This window comes from Alosa alosa, chromosome 7 (assembly GCF_017589495.1).
Source record: "Alosa alosa isolate M-15738 ecotype Scorff River chromosome 7, AALO_Geno_1.1, whole genome shotgun sequence".
Classification (NCBI taxonomy): domain Eukaryota; kingdom Metazoa; phylum Chordata; class Actinopteri; order Clupeiformes; family Clupeidae; genus Alosa; species Alosa alosa.
The window spans coordinates 13,236,713-13,256,712 of record NC_063195.1 but is presented as its reverse complement, the minus strand read 5'-3'; the positions used below and the strand labels follow the sequence as shown (position 1 = coordinate 13,256,712).

Genomic DNA, 20,000 nt, shown 5'->3' with positions numbered 1-20,000 from the left:
ACGCTCGGTTGATAAATGAGGGCCAGTGTGTCTAATACACAGGGAATTACTGTAATACCTTCACAATGCAGACCCTGGACAGGGGTTTTTGAGTATAAGGCATTATAGACCCTGAAGCAGTTTAGTGAGTTTAAGGTCGTGTCCTATGTGTGCACCTGTTTAGTGAGTTTGTTTAATTTGTTTAGTGCACCCCAGAAAGTTAGAATCCCAGTTTTCCATTCTCAGAGCAGAGCCTCAAATACATGTCATGACACAAGCCATCCCTTTGGTGTTGGGGTTGTTTTTTGATCTTGGTAGAGTATTATTCTTGAAGGACTCTTAGAAGGTGATGGTTGTGTTTTTTTTTTTTTCCAGCCTTGATGAAGTTGATGAGTTTGGTTTGCTCCTGAAAAAAAGTATCTCTGCTGCCTTACACAGTGTCGCTCGGGTCATACACAAAGGTTCTCATTCAGACTCAAAGTCAATATGTTTTTTTTTTTTGCATGACCTTGAGATATGCACACAGTGATGTGTGCAGTTAGCAAAAGTAAGTATTTTCTTGTATAATAACGTCAGTGGCCATGAGAGCGCTGTGCTCATGCTGAATTACAGTAAGGCAGGGTACAGCGTGTGTAGTGCGAGCTGCAGCAGAGAAAGTCAAGGGGTGTGTGTGTCAGAAACTCTGAGAGGGAACAGTGAGGTTATACTGAATGACACTGAGGTTGCTATGAATATGATTGAACGTTGACATATGGTGAAATGTAAATCAGGTTTCTCGGCCAAGTATACAAGGAATTTGGTCTCTGTATTTATCCCATCTGTGAATTAGTGAACAGAGCACACAGTGAACACACGGTGAGGTGAAGCACACGCTAACCTGGAGTGGTGAGCTGCCTTGCTACAGAGGCGCTCGGGGAGCAGTGAGGGGTTAAGTGCCTTGCTCAAGGGCACTTCAGCCGTTCCTACTGGTCGGGAATCGAACCGGCAACCCTTCGGTTACAAGCCCGAAGCCCTAACCAGTAGACCACGACTGCCACTTTGAAATCTACTGATACTGTATAATGAGTTTTTGTAAAGAAGAAAAAACACTCAGGGGTTTATAGAAGTTGAAGGCCTCTACATTTAGTGAGAATACATTCAGTCTAAGACGCCTGTGTTGGACAATTGTATGCAATTTCGCTTGAATTATCTGTGCCAATTAGCTCTCAATGTTTGCCATTTGGTCTCAGTAGTTTTTTTGGACAATTTGGCCTTGTGGTTTCATGTTGTGTAGCCTACATGTCCCATGAGTCTGTGCACCTAAACAGCTGTATCTTATGAGTCACTGTACTTTTTGGCATACACTTTGAATTTCCCCTTGGAGATCAATAAAGTATCTATCTATTTATCTACATGTTCTATGAATCTGTGCCCTGCGACAGTCATATCCTATGAGTCTGTGATCTCTGTGGCCTACATGTTCCATGAGTGTGCGTTCCATTTAGCCTACATATCCCATGAGTCTGTGACCTCTGTGGCCTATATGTTCCATGAGTGTGTGTTCCATTTAGCCTACATATCCCATGAGTCTGTGATCTCTGTGGCCTATATGTTCCATGAGTGCGTGTTCCATTTAGCCTACATATCCCATGAGTCTGTGATCTCTGTGGCCTACATGTTCCATGAGTGTGTGTGTTACATTTAGCCTACATATCCCATGAGTCTTTTGTGGTGCCGCAGGGCTGCTGCAAAGGCCAGTGAAGCAGCTGCTGATGAACCAGTCCAACCTCTATAGGCAGACTCAGGAGCAGAGGGAGCTCATCAGCAAAGGCCTGCCAGCCCTGCACTCTGGACACGTAAGCCCCAACACCCCTCAACCCAACGCTACACTCAGGACACGTAAGCCCCAACACCCCTCAACCCAACACAGCACTCTGGACACGTAAGCCCCAACACCCCTCAACCCAACACAGCACTCAGGACACGTAACCCCCAACACCCCTCAACCCAACACAGCACTCTGGACACGTAAGCCCCAACACCCCTCAACCCAACGCTACACTCAGGACACGTAAGCCCCAACACCCCTCAACCCAACACAGCACTCTGGACACGTAAGCCCCAACACCCCTCAACCCAACACAGCACTCTGGACACGTAAGCCCCAACACCCCTCAACCCAACACAGCACTCTGGACACGTAAGCCCCAACACCCCTCAACCCAACACAGCACTCTGGACACGTAAGCCCCAACACCCCTCAACCCAACACAGCACTCAGGACACGTAAGCCCCAACACCCCTCAACCCAACACAGCACTCTGGACACGTAAGCCCCAACACCCCTCAACCCAACACAGCACTCAGGACACGTAAGCCCCAACACCTCTCAACCCAACACAGCACTCTGGACACGTAAGCCCCAACACCCCTCAACCCAACACAGCACTCTGGACACGTAAGCCCCAACACCCCTCAACCCAACGCTACACTCAGGACACGTGAGCCCCAACACCCCTCAACCCAACACAGCACTCTGGACACGTAAGCCCCAACACCCCTCAACCCAACACAGCACTCTGGACACGTAAGCCCCAACACCCCTCAACCCAACACAGCACTCTGGACACGTAAGCCCCAACACCCCTCAACCCAGCCCTACACTCAGGACACGTAAGCCCCAACACCCCTCAACCCAACACAGCACTCTGGACACGTAAGCCCCAACACCCCTCAACCCAACACAGCACTCTGGACACGTAAGCCCCAACACCCCTCAACCCAACACAGCACTCAGGACACGTAAGCCCCAACACCCCTCAACCCAACACAGCACTCAGGACACGTAACCCCCAACACCCCTCAACCCAACACAGCACTCAGGACACGTGAGCCCCAATACCCTTCAACCCAACACTATGCGGCGCTCGGGGAGCAGTGAGGGGTTAGGTGCCTTGCTCAAGGGCACTTCAGCCGCGGCCCACCGGTCGGGGTTCGAACCGGCAACCTTCTCTTTCTCTCCTCTCCCCTAGAAGACCCCCAACGATCTTGCCTCTCCCTCAAAACACTCTTTCTCCTCAAACATCTCTTCCTCTCCTCTCTCCTAGAAGACCCCCACGCTCTCTTCTGTCCTCTTCTCTAGCTCAGCTCCTTGTGACGCCTCCCCATACACACACTATTGCCCTACTTATCTGCCCTACTTCCTTAACCGCAAACCATTCCTTTTCTTGGGCTTTTCAAGTGCTTGTACATCCTCTCCTATTTTGTTCTCCCTCACCCTATCTCTCTCTCTGTCTCTCTCTCTCTATCTCTCAGGGTTATCGAGTGGGCAGTGAGTTCTGGAATCTGCCTCAGCGCTATGGCGACGAGATAAGCGGCATCACCGCCACACTGACCCAGACGGAGAGAGGGGACCCGCCCCCCATCACGCACGTCGCTCAGCCGCACACCATACGCCAGCAGTCAGGTACACACACACGCGCGCGCACACACACACACACACACACACACACACACACACACACACACACACACGTACACACAAACACGTCTGTAAGCTCGAATTTAGTCTTGTCTCGACCTGGCTCTCTCTCTATCTCCCTTCCTCCCTCTCTCTCCCCCTCTCCCTCTCTCTTCTCTATCTCTCTCTCTCTCCCCCTCTCTTCCTGTCTCTCTCCCTCTCTATAGGCAATGTAGCCCCGGAGGTGTCTGTGAGTCGTACGTGGGACAGCAGTCTGTACCTCAGGCAGCGCCGCGAGGAGCTAAAGGACGTGCTAAGAGAGCTTGACTTCAACCAGCCGGTTAGAGACACACACACACACACACACACACACACACACTACAGGGTTCCCACAGATCTTTTTGGAATATCATGGAATAAAAAAAAGTCTATACATTTGTGGAGTTAGGTCATCATATTAAAGGTGCTCTAAGTGATGTTACACGGTTTCTAAGCTAAAACATTTTTTGTCACATATTACAAACATCTCCTCACCATCTGCTAGCTGCTTGTTCCCTGAATACACTGTCAAAAAAAAAATCTCTGTGGACAGCCGAGGATCCACAAACAGCAAGCTATCTCTCTGTTTTGTTTGAACGTCAACAGAAGTGACGTTGCCCAACACTTACAGCACCTTTAACTCATTGAATGCCAAGATGTTTTCGGAAGCTTTGTCCTAGAGTGCCAGCAATCTAGACCATTGTTGATGATTTTTGTACAGCCACAGCATATTCTGTGTTATAGCTATGGACACATACAATGGCTCGTTTGAAAGGTGAGACTTTAAGCTCTTAGTGGCTAGTTTTCATCAAAATCGCTGTTTTTTTTTAGAAATGGAGATATAACGTCTTTCATGAAATATGAAGTGTTGCCTGTAAAGTTTCCGGGAAGTGACCTGGCGAGACTGCCACCTAGTGATAGACCCACGAAAATGGCCTGGTTTTGAGCTGGCGTGCATCGTCACTGATTCGACCTAAAGCTGCAACCGAAGTTATGATAAAATGTCCAGATAAAATGTCCAGATTGTGCGTTTTCATGAGTTTTTCGATCGTCATATATTTCATTTCCATTCATCACAGAGTTCCCAATATAAAATCACATATAAGGTGTGTTAGTGTCTAGTTTCGTAATTTAAAAAAAAAGCTAAAAACGTAATATTAAGTTTTTAGCACTCAACGCATAGGAAGGAAAAACTTAATATTACGTTTTTGGCACTCAATGAGTTAATAAAAATCCCATAAAAAACCATAGGACTTCACATTATCATGCACCTCCGGTCCTCGGGCCAAACTTCCCTAAGGGAGTGTTTCTCTGACGCAGAGTCACATTCCCTTTCCTCTCTCCTGTCACATTTCACAGACAGTGACCAGTGGCCAATGACCAAGTAGAACTTCACACAACCAACTGCAAACACATTGAACATACAGTAGCTGAAAGCCTAAGCATGAATTGAAATACTTTTCAAGGACTTCATCAGTGTATCACAGAAAGTGCAGCAAACTTCGGTACATGTGTAGCACTGCCACATAATTTTAGGATTCACTTTTCTTAAGTCTGTGTTATGAAATAATAACCAACATAAAAGTGTTCTCCGTTATATTTTTCCATGTTATGTAAGTCTGTAGCCCTGTCGTGAACACCATTTTGCATTCTGTTGTACGTCTTAGCTCTGATCAGCTGATGGTAACTGTCAGATGACGCAGTTTACCTGTCAAGCGTCAGCTGATATGATTCAAGTTTAAAACGCGGAGGTGCGCGAGGGCCAGGGTTTTTTTTTTCTTTGGACAGTAGGCCTACCCAGGGAGTGTACCTGGACAAACTTTGTGTGGAAATAATATATCCCAACAAAAGGTGGTTCTAGGTCGGAACCACAGACATACCGGAGAGACAGGACTGAGCTTGGAGATTGCCGTTGTCGAAGTCGCTGGGATCCGGTAAGAAGGATCCTATTTTTTATTGTTTAGCATCTATCCGAAAAGCCTCGTCGGATTGAACGTTTTCTTTGTGGATTACATGGGTTGCACTGGACGTGGATTATTCAGACTATTTTTTTCTTTGCGGTGGATTTATTTTGGAGTCTCTTGGAGTCTCTGTTAATTTTCGTTTGGATGGACTGTGAGAGCGCATGAAGCGCGAGGGCTGCGTGGACATTTTGGTTCGCGCTGTTTTGCGATATGAACTGTGTGGAAATAAGTGTTTGTTTGTTTTCAAAGCGTTTTCTGCTCACATAAAGTCTACCTGTTAACTGTATGTGTGGTGTCTATTCCGATGTCAGTGAAAAGCATTATTATTTATATAGAGCCAATTCAATTTGTACCCGTGTTTAATGGTAATAGTTAGAATTTAAAAGTCTGATCGTTACATATGGTGGCCCGTACGGGGAATTGATACACATTGATCTTGTTTATATAAAAGTTTATTTTCTGAGAATATGGATACAGCACGGGATCAGGATGTGGTGGAAGGAATTTCTTTTTCTGAACAAAGCTCTAGGCCTGTGTTTGGTGACCCAGACTTCACTGCTGGGCCTTTTGTTACAAGAAGAAGCACAACTGATATAACATCTTTATTGAGTTCTCTGTATATTGCTGATTACCATGATGATGATGAAATTGACAATGGTGAAAATGCTATTCGTGTTAATGATGGCAATACTGATATACATGAACTTGATGAGGATGATGTTGATGATGATGATGATGATGAAGAAGATAATATTGCTAAAAACATTGAGGGTGGTTTGTCAGGTCCTGGAAGTAGCAGAGAGGAGAGAGATCCTGTTACACAGGCTGAGCAAACTGATTATGATCGGTTAACAAACTATGTTACTGATTTAAGAGAGCAGATGCTCAAGCTGAAGACTGATTTTAGAGATTCCATGACCAGTGCTGTAAATAGGGAGACTAATTTCAGGCAGTATGTTGAAAAAACATGGCTGACTTGGGAGATATATTAGTGTCTAGTTTAGAAAGAATGGACAGAGAAGTGGCTAATTGTCTCCTACGCAGAGATCAGAAATGGAAATTGCAGCTGAGTAAACTAAGACCAACTAGCACCCCATTAGCACAGAGAACAATAGCAGTCTCCACTGACATCAGCTCCATAGCTTCCCCTACTACACCCCCTAGTCTTCCTGGTGCATCTTCATACTACTCCAAACCTCCTGTGCGTTTGGATTTTCCAACATTCGGCACCACCAGTGAATCCTCTGAAGTTCTGCTTTTTATTGAGCAGTGTGAAAACTTTCTGGAATTAAGGCCCCTCTCCAATCAAGAACTGCTAGGTGCTCTATCAACAGTTTTAACAGGACCCGCACGCAGTTGGTGGAAAGCCACGAGAAGCCGGATCCATGATTGGGCCTCCTTTAAAGAGACCTTTATGGCAGCCTTCCTATCTACTGACTACCTCAGTGAGGTGGAGGAAAAACTGAGGACTACAGTACAAAGACCCGATCAGCGTCTGAGAGACTTTGTTTATGATTATCAGGCATTATGTCTCAAATGGAAGCAAGACATGCCTGAGGAAGAAATAGTAAGGCGCATTCTGAACAACATCAATCCGAAAGTGGCTGGTTGTCTCCGGGGAACGGTGACAACCGTGACACAGTTGGTGAAGGTGGGCTCTATGGTGGAGAAGGACTGCGCCGGAGCTAAAGAGTACTGGCAGAAAGTGCACGCGAGTGTTGAAAAACAAGGGAGAAAGGTAACAGAGAAAAAAACATTCTTCCAAAGGCCAGCCGAGCTCAATGTGGTGCAGCATAGCACCTACAAGAAGAACGAACATGGTCTCCTCTTGGTTCCTATCACTATCAGAGGCATTCAGGGAGAGGCCGTATTGGACACTGGTAGCACCTTTACTTTGATGAAGGAGACTTTGTGGCAGCAGGTGGCACTAGCAGAAGCAGTCTTCCTACCAGCTGAAAGACAGAGGTTCGTCATGGCGGATGGTACCATTCACCAAGCCTTGGGGAAGAAGTCCATCTGTCTGGATTGGCATGGCAAGCAGTGGACCGTGGAAGTCCATGTAATGGAGGACCGCCACCTTGCTTTCCCAGTGATCCTGGGTCTTGACTTTCTTTCCCTGACCGGGGTCATCCTTAATCTGGAAAAAAACAGTTATGGGATGAAAACTGATCAAGGTTACAGTTATCATGCCTTCCTATAACAACACAGTAATTCTAGTGGGTGGGATCAGGCCAAATTAATCACTCATCAGGCCATTAACCTCTATTACGCTTTGCCTCCGGGGGAATTACCTCCTTGCTGTGTCTCTATGACAACTGAAGACTTGATGCAACGCTATGACACTGACTGTTCTGAGGGGCTTCAACAGCTTATGAAGGATTGGCCCTCAGTCACCTCTGGTAAGCTGGGAAAGACCAATGCAGAGAAGCATGCCATCTTCCTCCAAGACGAAGTTCCAGTAAGGTCAAAGGCATATAGGGTGTCTCCCCTAAAAAAGAGAGTAATTGAAGAACAGGTGGAGAAAATGCTTGCAGATAACATCATTGAACCTTCACAGTCGGCTTGGTCCTCACCAGTGGTCCTTGTCAACAAACCAGATGGATCTTATAGGTTCTGCGTGGATTACAGGCGAGTGAATGCGAAGACTCTGCCGGATGCATATCCAATGCCTATCATCCATGACATCCTTGAATCATTGGAAGGTGCCTCCTGGTTCAGCTCATTGGATCTGCAGTCCGGTTACTGGCAGGTAGCAATGATGGAGGAGAGCAAGAAGAAAACTGCTTTCATAACATCCCTCGGCCTGTTCCAATTCAAATGTATGCCATTTGGGCTTGGCTTGCCCTTTCGCGACGTTCCAGCGGTTAATGGAAAGGGTGTTGGCAGAGTTGAGAGGAAAGATATGTTTAGTTTATATTGATGACATAATCATATACTCTCAATCACGTGACCAACATCTGCAGGACTTGGCAGCAGTCTTCCGAAGGCTACAGGCAGCCAACCTTAGCCTGAACATGAAGAAGTGCCATTTTTTTAAACCTGAGTTAAAATTCCTTGGCCACATCGTCTCTGGCACTGGGGTTGAGGTGGATCCGGCTAAGACCCAAGCCGTCTCAGACTTTCCAGTACCAAAAGATGTCAAGGCTGTACAACGCTTCCTGGGACTTGCTGGCTGGTACCATAAGTTTATTCCACATTTTGCAAACCTTGCCGCACCTCTTAATCATCTCAAGAGGAAGGGAGTGGAGTGGAACTGGACTAAGGAGTGTCAAGCCAGTCTGGATGCCTTGAAGGCTGCTCTGAGGAATCCTCCAGTGCTTTCGCACAGCCCAATCTAACATTGCCCTTCCAGGTACTCACTGGCGCTAGTGAGAGAGTGGGCCTTGGTGCCATCCTGTCCCAGAACACGCCAGAGGGGGAGCCGCGTCATAGCCCTCGCCTCCAGGGGACTAATGGGGCCAGAATGCAATTATTCCACCTCAGAGAAGGAATGCTTGGCGGTGGTCTGGGCTGTCGAGAAATGGAGACATTATTTGGAGGGAGTGGAGTTTGATGTGTTCACCGACCATGCGGCTTTGTCTTGGGCATTCAACTGTCCGAAGACCACCTCTCGATGGATCCTCAGACTACAGCAGTTCACATTTAAAGTGCACTACCGTAAAGGCTGTCTTAATTCTGCTCCAGATGCTCTGTCCAGAGCATATGAGCCTCTGTCAATCCAACCCTCACCATGTCTTGCTAATTTCTACCAAGTGCCACTCAGACCTGCCCACCACCTTGGCTGAGATTGCACAGGAGCAAATGAAGGATCAACGGGTGTGTGAGTTGAGGCCGGACAGATCACAGTCATCAACTTTTGATCGCATTGCCTTTGAGATGCAACAAGGGGGCTTTACCATGGTTCCAGTCCGAGGTCTTTGGTCCCAGAATTCTTAGGGTACTTTCATGACAATCCTTTGGGTGGTCACCTGGGTCGGCTGAAGACTCTGCTGAGGGTGCTGGAGGTTGCCTGGTGGCCGAAATCCGTAAAGATGTGTGGGAACACACCAAGTCCTGTATAGCCTGTCAGCAGTACAAGGTGGATAACAACAAACCATCCGGACTATTGCAGAGCACAGTCGTGGATGCTCCAGGGGTGATGTTGGGCGTGGACCTTATGGGTCCGTTGCCTAGGAGCAAAAAGGCCAACTGTTACCTCCTGGTGGTGGTGGACTATTATTCCAAGTGGGTGGAAATGTTCCCCTTGAGAGACAGTAAAACACCTAGATCTCATTAAGGTTCTTAGGGGAGGAAATCTTCACCCGTTGGGGGTGCCGCAGTACCTGGTTTGGGACAGAGGACCACAGTTTACGGCCACTTTGCTCACAAACCTCTGCAAAACATGGGGTGTAGTACAAAAACTCACCACCAGTTACCACCCACAGACCAACCTGGCCGGGCAGCTTTAACTGAACAATAAAAAACCATGATCGCCTCTTATGTAGGCCAGAATCACAACACCTGGGACCAGTGGCTACCAGAGTTCCGCTTCGCTATCAATACAGTCCAGCAGGAGACCACAGGAAAGGCCCCTGCGGAGCTTGCATTGGGCCGGAATCTGAAAGGCCCGCTGGAACGACTCATTTATCAATCACCGTCTCCTGCCCAAAAAGAAGCCTACAATATAGTAGAAAGACAACAGAAGATGGCAGAGGAGGTCAAACGGAGAGTGGGAGTGCACCAGGCCAGACAAGCTAGGTATTATAATTCCCGCAGGAAAGATGAGCACTTTCAGCAGGGTGATCTAGTCTGGGTAAGGTCCCATCCCCTCTCTAAAGCCAGTGATAAATTCTCTGCAAAGCTAGCACCAAAGTGGGAAGGTCCAGTGGTGATTCTTAGACAACTAGGGCCCATAAACTACAGGGTAGGGTGGAGCAACCCACAGAAGGAGGACACAGTCAATGTGGTTAATCTGAAACGATTCTATGGTAGCTTACCTTAGTAGCCTCCGGCTGGAGGGGGGGTCTATGTAGCACTGCCACATAATTTTAGGATTCACTTTTCTTAAGTCTGTGTTATGAAATAATAACCAACATAAAAGTGTTCTCCGTTATATTTTTCCATGTTATGTAAGTCTGTAGCCCTATCGTGAACACCATTTTGAATTCTGTTGTACGTCTTAGCTCTGATCAGCTGATGGTAACTGTCAGATGACGCAAGCGACCTGTCAAGCGTCAGCTGATATGATTCAAATTTAAAACGCGAGGAGGTGAGGCCAGGGTTTTTTTTTTTTTCTTTTGACAGTAGGCCTACCCAGGGAGTGTCATGTGAGACCTGGACAAACTTTGTGTGGAAATAATATATCCCAACAAAAGGTGGTTCTAGGTCGGAACCACAGACATACCGGAGAGACAGGACTGAGCTTGGAGATTGCCGTTGTCGAGTCGCTGGGATCCGTAAGAAGGATCCTATTTTTTTGTTTAGCATCTATCCGAAAGCCTGGTCCGGATTGAACGTTTTCTTTGTGGATTACATGGGTTGCACTGGGCGTGGATTATTCAGACTGTTTTCTTCTTTGCGGTGGATTTATGTCGGAGTCTCTTGGAGTCTCTGTTAATTTTTCGTTTGGATGGACTGTGAGAGCGCATGAAGTCGTGGGCTGCGTGGACATTTTGGTTTGCGTTGTTTTGCGATATGAACTGTGTGGAAATAAGTGTTTGTTTGTTTTCAAGCGTATTTCTGCTCACATTAAGTCTACCTGTTAACTGTATGTGTGGTGTCTATTCCGATGTCAGTGAAAAGCATTATTATTTATCTAGAGCCAATTCAATTTGTACCCGTGTTTAATGGTAATAGTTAGAATTTAAAAGTCTGATCGTTACACATGCATAAAAGGCAACGTGACAACATGGATAGGCAAAACATAAATAAAAACAAATACATCAAAGAGCAAGTTTTAAAGGCCTTGAGGTTGACACATGCTCAATGCCGATTGAAGAGCTGACAAAGAGGCAAAGAGCTGACCTGAGACCTGCTGGATGGGGTAAATCTGGTCATGATAGATTTGATATACAAACCATTCTTAGCTCCAGTCAAGGCCTCATTGTCTTCAGTGTACATGTTGTGCTGTGCTGTGCTGCTACAACCTTCTTACTCTTTGATACAGTGGAATAAACCTATTAAGTGTACCAGTTAATTACTTACATGTACATATGACATGTATGTTATGTCTTCGATGTCTTGGAACAGGTCTACTCAGAGGCCTCTAACAGGCCTCTGAGTCTGACAGTAACACTTTTAGCTCCAGCTCATTGAATCAGATTAGAACGTTATCTTATAGGAGAGATGCTAACAGTCTAATCTGATTCAATGAGCTGGAGCTAAAAGTGTTGCTGTCAGACTAGGAGAACGGCTGGATGAACTAGGGAAAGGTAAAACTCAATTGTTTAAGTCAAGGGGAGGTGGGAAATGAGTGTAATTCCCCAAATGGTGAAATATCCCTTTAAATTGCGATCACAGTCAAGTAGGGTTTGGTAGCTCATCTCTTCATGTTGAATTTGGTGGCTTGCCGCTAACAGTCAAACTGCTTTGAGGACGTTGTCACTGTTCATTACATTTGAGTTAGTAACATTGACTCATGTGCCATGTAGATTCTTTCCAAACAAAATTGAGATTGAAGCATACGTAGATGGTGTAGAGACACTATCCAATAGAAACAATCACACTGACAATGACACGATGACACACACACACACACACACACACACACACACACACACACACACACACACACATAATGGTTGCTGTATTTCCGGGCAGGTTGTGAGATGGCAGAGGAGTAATTGCTGAGGTAGAGGAGGCACAGTGAACCAGTTATTGGAGGGGCACACATTGTCTGTGAATGTTCTTTTTGGTACTTTAACCACTCACAGGGACAAACAACACACACACACACACACACACACACACACACACACACACACACACACACACACACACAGACATGACATGACCCACACACTCACACAGGTACAACCACATGCACACAAAATGTCAAGCAAGTGCGCTAAGACAAGGGCTCTCGGTGTAACAATGGAAAGATGGCTATCTTTGGTGGAATCTTTCTGGAAGCTATGAAATTAATTTGTGTGTCTGTATGTTTGTGTGTGTGTGTGTGTGCGGCTGACATTTGAGGTGTTATGAGAGAAAGATACTTTCTCCAGAGACCTGTTCTATATGACCCTTATGCGCACAGAATTGCGATGACAAAATCATTCTTACAGGGCACACGCATACACACACACACACACACACACACACACACACACACACACACACACACACACACACACACACACACATTGAGTTCCAAATGCAGTTTGGATTCTGACAGTGTTTGCATGAAGCATGTTCTCACACTGACACACCATCTCTCTCTCTCTCTCTCTCTCTCTCTCTCACACACAGAAACACACACACACACACACACACACACACATGTGGATCATGTTCATTGGTAATCAGCAGCAATTAGCAGATTGAGTAACGGCAGAGATTATGCCACAGTCATTAGGTTAATAGTCACACACCGTCCACACACACACACACACACATACAATCACACATAAAATCACACAGGCCTTTTACACACACACACACACACACACAAATAATCATATGCACACACACAGTCTCTCACACACACTTGTTAATGTGAGTGATGTAATCTATCGTGATCTCAGTGTGGCCTTGTGTTCTGTTCCCTCCGACACTCATCAAGTCATCATCTCTCACAGACGGCAGGGCAGGAGGGGGTTTGGGCCTGTACACACACACACTCATGCACACACACACACACACACACACACGCACACACACATGTACACACACACACACACACACTTGTATACAAACACACACATGTACACACACACACACACACACACACACACACACACACTCGTATACAAACACACACATGTACACACACACATGTACACACACACACATGCACACACACACACACACACACACACACACACACACACACACACTCTCACACTTGTATACAAACACATACATGTACACACACACACACACACACACACACACACACATGTACACACACACACACACACACACACACACATGCACACACACACACACACTATATCACACACACACACACTCACACTTGTATACAAACACATACATGTACACACACACACACACACACACACACTCACACACACACACACTCTCACACACACATACATGTACACACACACACACACACACACACACACACACACACACACTCTCTCTCACACACACACACACACACACACTCACACTCGTATACAAACATACGCATGTACACACACACACATATATATTAGTGCTGTCAGTTAAACACGTTATTAACAGCGTTAACGTTCACATACTGTTGCAACAACTAGTAACGTTAGAACAACTACAACACCACACAGGATCTAGCTAGACCGGAAACTAAACAATACACACTGACGAATGGAATGGAACTACACGCCCCCTTTTAAGGGAAAGATGACTGATATTATGGAAACCTGTGCTGCATCAAAGTGGGGAGCGAAAAGGGCTTATACTTACTAAATCTTGAAACAAACGTGAATAAAAGGCACAAAATAAGGTTGGTGTAAGAGTTATCTGTGTGTTTATGGGATTAATGTGACCATGTTCCTATGGTTTGCTCTTTCCAGTTTACTAACAGGAGTGTCACGAATGTATGGATAGGCAGGCACATTCAAACGGCTGACTATAATTAAGTTCAACTAAACATAAGTCATACATTCATTCTATCACTTGTAATATGAACGTAGCCTATTTCCTACAACTAGTTGAGATAATTGGCTATGTTATACTGAAGTTCCACAGTTAGCTAGCTAGCAAGCCAACCGTGCATGCACGGGATATTATGGTAAGTGTAGCTACATGCAACATTTGTACAATACATGGGGTATTGCAAACGAATTAGGTTGATAATGTACATAGTTTTGACATGAGTAAGTTACATAAACATAATTCTTCATAACTGCCGTGTTGGTAAAATGATTGAATGTCCTGTGAATTAATAACTAGATATAACGTCAACGTGTGATTACTAGCTGTCTTTGCCATTGGAATCAATGATATGTTAACATGTTTTCCGCTAAAATGGGGCGTGATGCAGAATGTATCTTTATGATGATGCGCCGTTAGTAGGCTACGTAAAGGCATGCTGCACACACTTGGTTGGGCCAGAACCCGTCTACGGAGAGCCTGGCCACTCCGTATTAAGTTCCATTGTACCGAATTTTGGTTGCAGTTCCACCAGATTTCCACTGGGGGCGATCGCCATGAGTGCAGAATGAATGGGAGTCAATGGAGCTAGACGGCTAAATTTGTCTCTTTCACCTGATTGTCGTTGACAAATCTCAGATTTGATTGTAGTTTGTATAACTTCAACATGGGTTATAGGTCAAAAGTTGAATGAACGAGTACTTATGTCCTTTTGATTTCTTACAGGTTGGGTCATTGTTGCCCATAACACGCTAGCATTGTGCTAATGAGTGACGTCATTGACACGTTTGAAAGGCTTTTTAGAACAATTAAGTGACTTTAAAAAACATAATACTCAACCAAGTGTATTTTCTTTGCCTCCCCTTTCGAATACAATACTCAAATGACTTGAAAAAAATATATATCCTGAGAAAAGTGGATTTCGAGGGTACAGCTCCATAGACCTCCATGCATTCTGCACTTTCGTGGATGGCGCCCTCATGTGGAACCACAGAAGGAACTGCAACCAGTTCAGAAACCGGAAGTTTTCCGAGAGTGGCAGTTCTCCCCTTATTAGACATTCTCTGGTTGGGCTTACGAGCCGGCCAAAGAGTAGTAGCCTAGGCTGACGCATTAGTTGTGTGCCGCCAAAGATTTTTTCACCGTCACTTGTTCTGTTATCAACATTCCTCTTTGGCTGCTACTATTTGCGATGCACTCTGCTTTCGACATTGATTTACATTAGATTCCATTCTTTTCAATACAACTCTGCACACCAGCATCGCACTTTGCCGCCGTGTAAATCACGATTCATTTACAGTATATTTGGTCGACTCTGCTCCATAAAATCTATTGTTCATCCAGTGTTTGCCTGTTAAAAACTTCTGCATTGATGTGTGTGACAAGTGACAGTGCACTATAGACTGTAGGCCTATAAAATGGCAATGCACTCATGTTGAAAAGTTCCTTATTTTCAACTGAACTCAAAGATAATGAATATAGTACAAATATAATATTGTCTGTTTGTTATGCCCTTTATAATGTGTGTAGGCCTAAATTTTGTGCATGCACTTCTGCAGTAGCATTTATTTCAGTTTATATCAGCTATATTTCTGAAGAATATATTGTGTTGCCTCAGGTCTGCTGCACATCTTTTGAAATTTGATTTGAAATAATCAAATAGACCCACGCCTTAAAGTTCAGTTAATAAAGTAACTTGCTTTGCTTTCATTTGAATCCCAGTCAAGATACACAACAATTGCTTTTTTTGTTAATATGGACTCCTGGAAAGTTCAGAAATGCAAAATAATAGAATTTTAATCATATGATAAAATATGTGATTAATCGTGATTAAAAATTTTAATCGTTTGACAGCACTAATATATATATATATATATATATATATATATATATATATATATATATATATATATATATATATATATATATATATATATATAGCAACAACTCAAACTAGGTAAAACTGATTGTTTTCATTATGACCTCGAGAAACAGAGAACTATGTGAAAAATCGCCGGCTACAGAGAGAGAGAGAGACGAGAGAAAGAGAAGAGAGAGAGAGAGAGAGGGATAGAGACCATTTCTTTGGTTTTGTGTGTGTGTTGTGTGGGTGTATGTGTATCAAATGTGAAATGCGAAAAATGTGTTTCCATTTCACTTTCGCAAAATAGTGCTGTTTTCATGTCTGGAAAACCACCTCATACGAGTATAAAAAAAATTGTTAAAAAAAAAAAAAAAATTGCGATATTTGTGAGTTATTTTTTATTTATCACCCAGAGAGAAGAAATACTCTTTTCTGATTGGCTGGTGGGGTGGCTATTAATTCTGAACGGGACACCTATGAAGTAGATCTGGTAAAAAAGGTTTAATCACTGTTCCATATCAATGCTTATGAATGGTAACTTGGGCGGAGACAACTCCCCTCCATTGCACGTCGGGGAGTTCTTTGACTCTCGCCCTCGTCCATTAATTCCGTATAACAGGACACCTCGGCGGCCGTTATCCCTTACATATATTTGCGTGTATCCATTAGTGGCGGCAGTGAGAATGAACAGGTATGATCAGATTCCAAAAATAATTCTGTGGAAATGCATGGATTGCAGTTGCTGCTACTGGAAGAAACTGGAATCCATGCATTTCTTCTGAATTATTTTTGGAATCTGATCCCTTTATCATACCTGTTCATTCTTACTAAATCGCTTTATATCGTGACTAAATTTAAGATGGCTGCAAACGCTAAACTTCGTGAAGATACTGTCTGTATAAATCGTCTTGTAAGTAAACTCCCAGTGCTTTTTCAAAGTTCTCAATGTCTCATTTTAAATGTCAGGGCCCTCGGAAGTCTACCAATGAAAAGTGTGGAGATACATTGAGCCTCGTAAGGGTGTAAAACATTGATTTATTTGCATGGCTAGCCCGATGCCGAAGCACCACCATTGAAAAAGCTGTTGGTAGCATCGGCTAACTAGCGCCAGATTTTGGAGTGCAGGGGACAAGCCGAGATGGGCTATGAGACATACGTTCACACTCGGTATCATGTTTCAACACACTTTAGGTCAATATCACACCGGAATTCTCCTTTAATGGAAAGACACTTTCTCCTTTCTCTCTCCACCTCTCTTTATCTCTATCTCTCCTTCTCTGTCTCTCCTCTCTCCACCTCTCCTCTCTTCTTTCTCCATGCAGACTCAGACTGAAAGGTACCAAGAACACAGGCAGGGCCGTAAGAGCAGACATACATGACCTTAAGACATACATAGAACAAACATATCTCTCTCTTTCTCTCTTTTCTCTCTCTATCACTCTCTTCTTCCCATTGTCTCTCTTCTTTCTGTCACAGTCTGTCCCTCACTCCTCCAGTAATGGAGGACCAGAACGCTGTGACCTGTCCTGTAACAGCCAAAGGTCCACACACATCTCTGTGTGTGTGTGTGTGTGTGTGTGCGTGCGTGCGTGCGCGTACCTGTGGATTGGATAGACTAGAGAAAAACATACAAAATATACTTTAATGCATACTTAATGTGTATTTAATAGGCCTATTACTTGCCGGATTTCAAAAACAAACATGTTAACATGCATTTAAAATGTCCGGTTTTGGTACCCTGGAAATCCAGAGATTTTGCGAAAGCACAATTTGAATTGTCTCTGCGAGACACTCTGGCAACGAGTAATGATGCACGTTACTTTTACCCCTTGCATCGCGAGGAACCAATCACATCGGTGTATCTGATATAGGCGGGCCATGAGGCGAGCTAAACAGATGACGACAGCGCTGCAACAAATCAGTCAGTAAACATTGGTCGTAGTGTTATCCAATTGTGTGCAGTGAGATTTTCAAATGCATGCTTGGTGCCGCCCCTCGAGTAGGGCCATTTTCATTATTCGTGGCCAGACCCTTAATTTTCGTGGCCAGACCCTTAATTTTGCAGGCTACGGTTTTGATGGGACTAACACAATGATTTGTTTTGATGGGACTAACACAAGGATTTGTTTTGATGGGACTAACACAATGATTTGTTTTGATGGGACTAACACAATGATTTGTTTTGATGGGACTAACACAATGATTTGTTTTCCTAAGTTTTTCCCCCACTTACTCTTTATATCTGCTTATTTCTCCTCTCCACCCTCTCTCTCTCTCTCTCTCCCCTGTCTCACTCTCTCTCTCTCTCTCTCTCTCCCTGTCTCACTCTCTCTCTCTCTCTCCCTCTCTCTCTCTCTCCCTCTCTCTCACACACTTTCACCCTCTCTTTCTCTTTCTGTTTTTATTTTTATTTATTTATTTATTTATTTTTTGTGTGTTGGGGCTTCTGCAATACTTTTGCTAATTATTGATTGTTTACTTTGTTGATTATTGATATTGAAGATTTGTGCTGTTACTTGGTTGATTATTGATATTGAAGTTTTGTGCTGTTTTGCATTGCAATAAAGTACAATTCAAAATCAAATCTCTTTCCTCTCTCTCTCTCTCTCTTTTGCTCTCTCTCTCTCTCTCTCTCTCTCTTTTTCTTTCTCTCTCTCTGTCTCAGGAGATTGACGGTCTGGAGGTCATTGGCTCTGGCCGCCCGTTCTCCTCGGTGACGGTGAAGCGCTCGGCCCTGCTGGGAGGAGGGAAACAGGGGGATGAGCAAGAGGCCATGGAGGATGAGAGCGGAGAGGGGGATCACAAGGAGAACAAGTAAAAAGTTCCATCTCACTAACTCTGAAGCACTTAGCACTCGTAAACGCATTAGCACTCCCAGTTTAGCACGGTTTCAGAACGGATGGTAGTGTGTCTGTGTGTGTGTCCGTCTGTCTTGTCACAATATCTCATCTCCACCTTTTCTGGTGTCAGTTTACCACATGATTTCTCAAGTGCTTTTAACACCATCCAACCCCCCAGACTGCTAGAGAAGCTCTTGCAGATGGGTGTGGACGCTCACCTGGTAACCTGGATCACATATTACCTGACGGAGCGACCACAGTTCGTCAGACTGAAGAACTGTCTCTCTGACACTGTGATCAGCAGCACCGGAGCGCCACAGGGAACTGTGCTCTCTCCAGTCCTGTTCACCTTGTACACATCTGACTTCTGCTACAACACTGAGTCATGCCACATGCAGAAGTTTTCTGATGATACTGCAATTGTGGGGTTTATTAAAATAGATATATAGATATATAGACTTTATTTCTGCATTGTTGCACTGTTGGACTTACTCATTTGCACTATCACCATGACCACTATCACCATTGCACTATCACCATGACACTCACTCACACAGAGCACCTTACCTCACCTTACCTCACCTTACTATGCACAGAGAATCACAGGCTCAGTCACTGCCTCAGTCATTGCAAGCGCCTCTTGATTGATTAATCACCACTATGTGGATACTGTTTTTTTAGAATTGATTTAGATTAAGTGTTAGTTAGTATAATTTGTATTTTAGTATATTTAGTATATTCTTTATCTTCTACTGTCCTTATTGCTTAGTTGTGTTTTTATATTATATACTTTAATTACTTTTTCTGCTGTTAGTGAATGTGTGTGTGTTGTCTGTATGCTACTAAGACCTTGAATTTCTCTTGGGGATCAATAAAGTATCTATCTATCTATCTATCTATCTATCTATCTATCGTGTTATACTGAGTGTGTGCGTGTGTTTGCTTCTGTGTGTGCCTGTGTGCGCGCACGCTTGTATCTGTGCCACTGTGTGTGGGAGTGTGTCCTCTCACGAATCCTCTCAACTCCCGTCAGATATGCTCATCGCCACCATTCATGTTTGTCTCTGTGGCTCGAGGCT

The 20,000-nt window shown here is 44.5% G+C and overlaps 1 protein-coding gene across 1 annotated transcript in view; it reads left to right on the top strand.

Moving 5' to 3' along the window:
• The window catches only part of LOC125298240 (mycbp associated protein), a 57,430-nt gene that overhangs the window by 12,828 nt on the left and 24,602 nt on the right, over nt 1–20,000 (top strand). The window contains exons 6-9 of the mRNA XM_048248946.1: nt 1,699–1,814; nt 3,274–3,424; nt 3,646–3,758; nt 18,747–18,895. Coding sequence (XP_048104903.1) covers nt 1,699–1,814; nt 3,274–3,424; nt 3,646–3,758; nt 18,747–18,895 — 529 coding nt within the window. The remainder of the gene's footprint in view (nt 1–1,698; nt 1,815–3,273; nt 3,425–3,645; nt 3,759–18,746; nt 18,896–20,000) is intronic.